This window comes from Oxyura jamaicensis, chromosome 27, assembly GCF_011077185.1.
Source record: "Oxyura jamaicensis isolate SHBP4307 breed ruddy duck chromosome 27, BPBGC_Ojam_1.0, whole genome shotgun sequence".
NCBI lineage: Eukaryota > Metazoa > Chordata > Aves > Anseriformes > Anatidae > Oxyura > Oxyura jamaicensis.
Window position 1 is genome coordinate 4791209 of NC_048919.1, and position 9232 is coordinate 4800440.

The following is a 9232-nucleotide window of genomic DNA, read 5'->3' on the forward strand; positions in this document are numbered from 1 at the left end:
CCCCCCCCCCCCCCCCGTGGGCTATTTGTAGGGCCGACAGATGGGGGCTGCGGACAGATGGGTGCTCGCTGGGTGCCAGCGGGCAGAGCTCGCCGGCCAGGCCCCGGGGACGTCGGTCTCTGGCCCCAACCCCTTCAGTGGAGCCGAGGGGACGCGGGGCTGCGGGGGGACCGAGGGGACGTGGGGGCAGAGCCTGCTCCGGGTGGCGGACGGATGCTCCACGCCACCGCCGGACAGGGGACGGCGACCCCACGGCCAGCAGCCACGGGAGCCCCGGGACCCCTCCTGGGGGCTCGGGGCCAGCGTGGGCCTGCTCCCCGCCCCCCCCCACAGGCGCTCATCCCCGCTTTTATTCGATCGAGTTACAAAGGGCACGTGGAAGGCAGCGGGCTGCAAATAGTGCAAGGCTCTTTATTTCGACAGGTGCCGGCCAGAGGCGGCCCCCGGCACGGGCCACGGGACCCCAGGACGGTGCCGGCGGAGGGTCGGGGGGAGGTGGGCACAGACCCCGTGGCTCAGCCCACGTGGGGGCTGCCGTGGGCGCTCGCCCCCGTGCCGCAGCGCTGCCGGTGCGTGCCCCCGCGTGCGGGCGGTTTGGTGCTGCTTCCCTTTATAGCAGAGCGCGGCAGCGGCGCGCACAGGTAGAGAGGAGCCGCGCTCGCCCCCGCATCCCCCCAGGAAGGACGAAAAATCTCAGAACCGTTCCCTGCAGAGCCGCAGGATGAGGGGGGGGGGAAGACGAGCTCGGCCAGGACCCCAGAGTAGGGGGGCAGCCCCTGGGGTCTCCACGAGTCCCCCCGGTGCTATCCCAGGGGGGAAGGAGCCCACGAGCCCTGCAGGGGCTGCGCTTTGTCCCCGTGTGCGAAGGGCAGAGCCTGGAACGTGGCCACGCTGGGACAGTGACAGGGGACAGACCTGTCCTCACCCCCAGAGCAGCTTTCCCCTCTGGCCCCCTTAACCCAGGGCACCAGCTCGGGAACTTGGGGGTCCCAACGAGCCCCCAGACCCGCCGTGTGGGGAGGGGGCAAGGCTGGACCCGGAGCAGGGCAGAGCCCGGCCGCACGGAGAGCGGGGCAGGGGTTTGGCACGTGCCGGGCGGAGGAAGGAACCGAGCGCCCGAGCAGCCTCACCCGGTGAGGTTAGTGGGGGGCAGCCCCCTCCCTGCCCGCAGCCCCCCCGGGCGCAGGGGGCACGTTGTGCTGCTCAGGGCTTGCCGGACAGCTCGCCGACCCGCTGGCGGAGGTGGAAGGCAAACTCGAACATGGTGGCCGCCAGGCTCTGGTGGATGAGGTACCGGGGCAGGCGACCCTGCGAGGAAAGGAGAGGAAACGGCCCCGTGAGAACAGCAGCACGACGGGCGCAGCGGCCCCCAGGGAGGTGAAACACCCCCACCCCCCCTGCCCCGGGCTCCTGCCCAAGGCTGCCCGGGTTTTGCTCCCTGCCCCAGGGCTGCACGAGTGCCGCAGCGGGGAGCTGCTGCTTTCAAGGAGTTTTCTCCGGGGGAGGAACTGAAACGCGTTTTGATTTCTCTAAAAAGCCCGGCACGACTCAACCCCAACCGCCTCGGCCCCGTGCTCTATTATGCGAGATGCAAAAGAAAGTCAGGCCGGGCTCTGCGGGGGCAGGCAGCAGCGGCAGGGCTGGGAGCGCCGCTGGGGCTGGCAGCGGCTCCGCGCCCCACGGGGACCAGGCAGGGATGGAGGGGATGGCACGGGACAGGAGCAGGAGCAGCCCCGGGGATGTGGAGGACACAGGGGGGGGGGGCTTCCTGCAGCCCTCCTCCAGCAGGGCAGGGGCTGAGGCTTCTCCTCGGAGCCCAGTGCTGTGGCTCCCGGGGCTGTTTCAGGCCCCGCTGGGAGGAGAGGCTCCAGCCCAGACACAAACACACACATGTGGGCAACCCTTGCCCTTGGCTGCAGGAAGGGATGAGCCATGCGCTATAAATACTGCGCCAGGGCCAAAGGAAATACCAAGGCAGCCCGGGCGAGGGGTCTGGGAGCAGCAGAGCCCTTCAGGAGGATGGTGGAAGCACTCGACGGGCTGTGTATTAATAGCTCGGCTGGCACGGCCTCTCTTCCAGCAGCAGGCAGCGGGCGAGGGCTCCCCGGCCTGGGAAGCGCAGGGAAGGGCTCTCCGTGCCCAGCCCCATCTCGCACCACCAACGGGGCTGTTTTCCCCCCGAACCAGCCCCTCACAGAGGGGAGGAAGAGGCACCAGGAGCCAGAGCCACGAAGGAAAACCACCTCCGGCCCCAGTCCTGTGCCAAGCAGCGCTGGGGGCAGCGGGGCCGGGCTGCGGCCGCGCTCGGCTCGTCCCCGCTGGCGCCCCCCCCGCCGGGGGGGGGGGGAAGCTGCCAAGGCGAGCGCTTCTGCAAATCCCCTGCAGAGCATTTCAGCAGGAGCGCTGGTGCCTGATCTGCTTTGTGGGAAGGGAGGGCCGTGGGAGGGAGGGGGCCGCAGCTTTGCAGCAGAGCGCTGATGAATGGAGCCTTTGTGCTCGCTGCTGCAGCGCCGTTTCCACGTCAACCTCGGCTCGATTCAGCCGAGGAAGAAAACAGGGCAGCTCCCCCCCCCCGCCATGCGCCCGGCCCGGCTCCCTTCACGCTGCCTTTGTCTGGGCCACCACCAAGGGCTCCGGCTCTGGGGCACGGCCTAGGGCCCAAGCGGGGCTCCCCGCACGCGGGCGCAGCCCCAGGCACCCCCCCGGGGGGGCTGTGTTTGTGCCGAGGTTCTGGGATCAGGGCACGCCAGGGCGAGTGATTCATCCCTTCCGCGGGTTGCGGGGAGCAGCAGGCAGCCAGACGACGCTTGACGTGCCCAACTATTTCTGGTGTCCCCCCCCCCGAGAGGATAAAATCACCTCTTCCCCAGTCCTGCACAGAGAGGTGAAACCCGTAGCCGAGATCTCGGCCAGGTAAGGGGTGGTTTCCCAGCCCTACACCGGGGGCAAATTCAGGGGGGAAAGAGGGTGCACGACCTCTGCCTGCAAAATTCAGCTCCCTTTAGGGCATCCCTTGGCAATGGCCCGAAGCTGCACCCAGGAGAGGCTTGCAGCAGGACAGCAGCCCCAGGAGGCGTCCCACAACCTGCTGGGGCTCCTGGAGCGTGCCGCTGTCCCTGCCGGGGAGGGAACACGGCACTCGCACGTCAGCGAAGAGTTGGCTTTACCTTCAGGTCCGTGTTTAGAATCCAGATGAAAGTGCAGACCCTGGGGTTGCTGGGGCACTTCAGCACGATGAAACCTCCGGGCCCGTTCTCACCCCTGCAGGGAAACAACAGCAGCACGGAGTCAGACCGGGGGGAGGCTGAGGAGCCGCTCTCCCTGGCACGCCGGGTGCGTGGCGCCGACCCTGGCTCCTGCCGCGGCACCCCCTGGCCTGGCAGCGAGGACGGGAGCCCCGCGGGGTGGGAGCAGATGCGCAGAGCGCCCGGGAAGGGATCCGGCTTGGCTGCGGGCTCACGAGCAAACACCACGAGGCAGGTTTCCCACAGGTGCCTTGGCAGCGGCGGTGCCAGGGCTGCTGCAGGGCTGCAGCCTCTGCCTCCGGACCGTGCCAGCGCGGCCGACGCCGGCACCGCACCGCAGGGAGGTTTCAGAGGCACGGCACGGCAGAAACGGGTGCCAACAAGCAGGTCCCAGGGAAGCCGAGCAGCCAGGGAGACCGGGCTCGGTCAGGACAGGCTCAGGCAGACAGCCTCGTCACTACAGCCCCCAGATCCTTCCTCGCACCATCTGAGCGTCTCAGAGAGGAGAGCTGTGCTTACACACACAGCCCAGATACAGATTTCCCTTCCCTGCTCAGGAACAGGCGCTATTTTTGCCGCATACGTTTGTTAAAAGATTTTTCCAGGCCCCGAAGTCCCCAGCTCTTAAATAGACTGAGGCAGCTCTAACGGCTCTGAGTTAAAATGTCAATTCCTTTAACCAGATTATGAGGAAAAACAAAGTCAGTGCGTGAAGTGGCACAGCTGGGCCCCGGGCACCAGCGCAGACAGTAACAAGGAGTCCTTGTTTGATGAGCCCAGCCCCGCCGAGATCCATCACCGGCCGTGCGAAACCTTCCCTTCGGAAGGGGAGAGGCCAGAAACCCGCCGACACCCTGGGAGCCGCTCCGTCCTGACGCAGCTCGGTTCACCCACGGGACCAGCTCTCGGCGCCTGCAGCCTTTAAAGTCCGTAAGCGGCTGGCTTACGAGAAGCAAAAGGCATCCGAGAGGCTCAAGGAGAGACACGGCCAGCTGCTTACTGCCCCTCAGAAGTGGCAGCCGGCCCCGACTGGGAATTAAACGGGAGTAAACAGGATGCGGATGGGGTTGGGGTTTGTGCTCTTACTGGTCGGCACCTCCACTCCCCGGAGCGGAGAGAGCTGGGAGACGCCCGAGCAGCGCTCACCGGCACACAGAGTTTCTTTAACAAAGGAAGAAGGACAAGGGAAGCAAGGTTTGGCTCCGCAAATAGATTGGTTTCCTGAAAACGGTGCCAGGAAGACAGCAGGGTTTTCATTTAAGTGGCTCTTTGCCCTAAGCTTAAGCAAGGCGCGTGTGTCAGATCGCAGCTGAAATAACAGGATCTGCCTCTCACCTGACATACTTGGAGAGCGGAGGCTTCAGGCTGTGCGTGGTCGACATCCCTGAGGAAATGTACCTGTCTCTTCTTCTCTCGATCCGACGCACGTTGACGAAATCCCTGTGCAAAGGAAGGGCAATGACTGCTTGGAGATGTGCGGGGGGGGCTTCGAGGGAGCGGATCGCAGGCTTGGGACTGCTGGGAAAGGCTGCGGCAACGGTCCGGCAGCACGGGGACACAACCCAGCCGGCGCTGTTAGCAGGGAGACAGGCTGAGCAGGACGGATCTGGGCTCTGAGACCTGGGCCAGAAAGGGCTGGGGGAGACTTCAGGGGCTCCCTGCCTTTGGGAGCAGAACCCAGCCCCGCTCTGGGGATGCCAGGAGCTCCCAGCGCACAACGACAGGGCCGGAGCCGAGCGCTCTCGCCGCGGTCGGAAGCTTCCCTCTGTGTTTTAGGAAGGTGTTCGGGGGGCTCAGCCCAGCACAGACAGCAGGATGAACTGACCTGGGGGAAACGACACCGCCTGCGGCCCCAGCGGCCACGTCGTACGAAACGATCGTGTTGTCTTCGACCCGCTGCAAGATCTGGAAGGAAAAAAATAAAGTAATAAAAGGATTTCCTTGGACTGCGCCTGCAGGTGCCAACAGCTGGGCGATGCGGCCCCTCCTCAGAACAGCACCGGGACTCAAAGCAGCTGCTGGGAGGCTCGGGGCTGGGGCCCAGCCCGTCGGCAGCGCTCGCAGAGGTTCCTCTGCTGGCCCGGGGCTGCCCCCCTGCCCCTCCAGGGGGGCACAGGCGTTGCCTTCGGATCGCCGCCACACCGGCAGCGATCGCCCCAAGCGCACCGAGCAGAAGCCGGCTTGGCTCGGCCGCTGGCCCAGCTCCCTGCCCACCTCGTGGGCTTTTGGACGGGCACCGCCACGCAGCTGGCTGCCGCAGAGCATTCGGATCGTATGGATGAGCGGCGGAGATTTAACGCCTCAGTGACTCTGATCCAGCTAAGCTCCAGTAGGGCCTGGGCACCGCCGACAGCCGGTGCAGGGCTGGGAAGCTCCAGCTCTCCGCTCCAAGGAGCTCCTGTGATTAAGCCATCTTTGTCCGGCACGCTCACCTGGCAAGCTGCCACTGTTCTGTTCCACAGGATCATCTTCTCGGGCTGGAGAATAACCTCCTGGTAAACCGTTTCAGCAGAGCACTGCAGGAAAGCCTGAGGACAGAGCCAGAGCAGTTAGCCAGTCCCCTGCCACACCTCGGTAAGACGATTTCGAAGGAACGCAGGGCAGAGCACAAAGAACAACAGGGACAGAGCAGGAGGGCAGCGGCGAGGCTGCGGAGCCGAGGCTGCGACCCTGCTGCCGCAGCGCTCTCGTTCCCAGGGGCCTGGAGGGCACACGAGGAGTCAGAGGACGGGATCAGACCCCGGGGAGCAGCAGTCGCTGAGCTGCTGCCTGCTGGGGTCTGCGCTGCGGGGCAAATATCTGTCTGTACCACAGAGGGACCTCGGGGCTGACCCGGGCCAGCTCCTCCACCCTCGCCCTGCCTCAGCAGCGATTCTGCCGCACGTGCAACTGCTTCTCAAAGTCACTGAGAAGCCGCTCTGAGCTCTAGCACGGACAACGGTCATTTCCCCGCGTCCCTGCGGGACGGGAGATGTTCAGAGGCAAATGGTTAACACAGCAGAGTGGGACCATCCGGCTTTTCCTCGCGAACACGGAGCCGCTCCGCCGGCAGCTCCTGCCAGCAAGGCAACATATGCACTGGAACAAAGAAAAGCCACCGCAGCACCGATGCTTCATTAAAGCGTGGTTTGCAGCCAAGCCACTCCAGCGAGAGGGCACGGAGCACGGCACTTCCGCGCGGCTCCGCTCCATGCCAGGCGGCAGCAGACGCACGCTCAGCCCTGGTCTTGCTGGCAATTAGTTGCAATTAGCCTCCTTGGTCAGATTAGTCCTAGATGCTGGGGTTGGAAGCGAGTCTTGCAGTCACCTGCTCCCACTTCTACCAGCAGAGACTGGGGCCCAGCGTATTTGCCGGGGAGTTTGTCTGCCAGCCAAGGGGTTTTCCTGGAGAGATTCCCTAGAGCGCGCGGCGCCGTTCATCTGTCTCAAAGAGCGCTCTGCAGCCTGACCCGTCCTGCCAGGGCCAGGGGAGAGCGCGGAAGCCGAGCCGCGATGCCAAGCAGAGCAGGCTTTTTGCCTGCGCCACACGGGCTGAGGAAGCGATACGGGAAGGTTCTTACCTTTAAAATAAAGGTCTTGCCATGGAAAGGTATTTCGAAAGTGTAAACAACGTCGCCGAAGTCCTGTGCGAGAAATCAGAAAGTTACATTTATGCTGGCAAAATAAAATTAACTGCTCCTACCTGGGCTAAAGCCTGCTGCTCTGTGAGCACTGTGCTGCGACGGCAGGATCCGGCCCGCTCCCGTGCCACACGGGACCGGCCCCGAGCCGTGCCCGCTCCCCCCGGGCCAGGCAGCCAGCCCCACGACAGGAGCGACACCCAGCACATTTCAGGTGCCCGTGCACAAATTTCCATAACCAAAACCACATCCAGAGAGGCAGCAGGGATGAGACAGGAAAAGAATCCAGCCCGTGCCAGGCTGCAAACTCCGTCTCAAGGTCAAATTCTCTTTGTAGCAAGCTACCGGCACCAGCGCGAGAGAAAGGGGTTAGTTTGCCAGCACTGCTGTTGTTACCTACATCTGAGAAGAGGCTCCCTGGAGGGGTTAGGGATGGACAGATGATAACCTTTCATCATTAGCCCTGTGTTAAACTCTGATTAGGCTATTTAAATCCATCCCCCTTTGGATAAAGAAAACAATCTGCCCAGCTAGTTTGGCACCAAACAATGGATCACTTGACAGGGGAATTTTAAACACCAGATGAGGCTGCAGTTTGCAGGACTCTCACCCCAGCCGTGTCAGCAGCCCACAAGCAGAAAGCGAGGTTGGTTTTCGGGGGCAGAGGCAGGGCACCTTTCACACCACGCTTTGGGCAGAGCAAGGAGCTCTAGATACTGCAGCAAACCCCGCTGTAGCTCAGGGAGTAAAGCCGTGAGGTGGGGAAACGGGCAGGGCTCCCCGCTTTACCCTCGGCCTCCCACAAGGTCCCTGCCCTGGGGAAGGCGACGGGCACACGGCCTTGGGGTGGGCCAGCAGGAGCAGCCCGTGCCCCACGCGCTCCCGCTCCCTCTTGGCTCACAGCAACCCCAGCTCGGCCGGAGCCTCCCCAGACCCCAGCACGCTCCTAAAAACACCTTGCCCTGAAGCAAGAGCGAGATCGACAGCGCTGGGACCCCGGGTGCTGCGCGTGGCCGGCACGGCTCAGCACGCCTCCGCTCCTCCCTGCCGCAGCTCTGCGCCCTCCCGCCTACCAAAGGTGAGTTGTCCGCCCCTGCCCGCCCGCTGTCGAGAGGGAGGAGTGATGGGCTCTCTCCTGTCAAACGGGAAGGCAATTAAACGTCTAATTAAATAAGAGGGGATTTTACATTTAACTGAACTGGAATGGATTCCTAATTCAATCAGGTAATTGTAACGCTTGTTAATTTTTCATGTCGCAAGGAGGTTTCAAAAGCCTCGTTTGTCCTCGGGTTTTTGCTAAGCCATCCGTGCTTGCTGCCGGGCCGCGGGGCGGGGGGGGGGGGGGGGACACTTGCATTGTTTTTCTCGAACTTCCAGTTCTCCTCCTGCGCCAGGATTTGGTCCACGACTTCCATTGCCTCTTTGCCTTGCCGGACGTATTCTTTCTCCTAGGGGAGAAGGGAGTATTTCACTCGTGGGGCGTGCAGAGAGCCCGAAGCGCGCGTGCAAGGCTTGCTACCCACCCCCCAGGGCTAGCGGAGGGAAGCGGGCAACCTCCCACCACCACCGCACAGAAATCTCTTCATTCAGGGCACAGAGGCCTCGTTTTGGAGCTCGAAGTCACGCTCCCCGCCCTGGCTCGCGTCCACACGCCAGCTGCGCCTACCAGCGAGCCTCCTGCCTCAGCGCAAGGGCTTCCAGCAGGCCGAGGGCTGCGAGGTGAGCAGAGCTTCCTCCTGCGGCAGCGCCGGGGCTGGAGCTGAGCAGCAGCGCTTGGAAGGCAGCGCGCAGAGGCCAGGCAGACCGCGGGGAGGTGCGGGACCGCCCTGCTAGCTAGGACTCGGCGAGGACGGCCGAGGCGATGCCCTCTTGGGGTGTGACCACGTAACCAGGGGGGGAGAGGGAAGAGGCAGAGCCAGAAACACTCCCCCCAGAGCAACGGCTGTGAAACGAGGGACAGGAAGGAGGGACAGGAACGTCCACCTCGAGTTACCTGCGCTGTCAACGCCTTCCTCCCCAGGCCTTCCTCGTCCGACTCGTTGTCCGACCCTAGGGGGAAGCACACAATTAACGCACAGACAACGAAGATCCCACGGGAGCAATCTCCCCCTGACCTTCCCGTGGAGCAGACAGCGTCCGATCCCCGCTGTCAGCGGCTGCGACCCCAGCACAGCCCGGGTCCTGCCTCCCCCAGAATGCAGCCAGCTGCCAGGGGGGGCTCTGCTCCGCGGCTGGGTGTCAGAGACACCGGGACAACTGCTCCGGCTGACGGCCTGCCGAGCTGGGGAGGTCTCAGAGCAGCACGAGGCAGTGTCAGGGGCACAGGGCAGGGGCACAGGGCAGGGGCACAGGGCAGGGGCACAGGGC

The 9232-nt window shown here is 64.1% G+C and overlaps 1 protein-coding gene across 1 annotated transcript in view; it reads right to left on the reverse strand.

Moving 5' to 3' along the window:
• Positions 1-1122: 1122 nt before the first annotated feature.
• STARD3 (StAR related lipid transfer domain containing 3) overlaps positions 1123-9232 on the reverse strand; it is a 15856-nt gene continuing 7746 nt past the window's right edge. Inside the window, exons 8-15 of the mRNA XM_035347601.1 lie at positions 8859-8914; positions 8221-8313; positions 6806-6868; positions 5678-5773; positions 5071-5150; positions 4581-4685; positions 3168-3261; positions 1123-1308 (exon numbers count right to left, since the gene is read on the reverse strand). Of these exons, the coding sequence (XP_035203492.1) occupies positions 1204-1308; positions 3168-3261; positions 4581-4685; positions 5071-5150; positions 5678-5773; positions 6806-6868; positions 8221-8313; positions 8859-8914 (692 nt within the window). The 3' untranslated portion in view covers positions 1123-1203. The remainder of the gene's footprint in view (positions 1309-3167; positions 3262-4580; positions 4686-5070; positions 5151-5677; positions 5774-6805; positions 6869-8220; positions 8314-8858; positions 8915-9232) is intronic.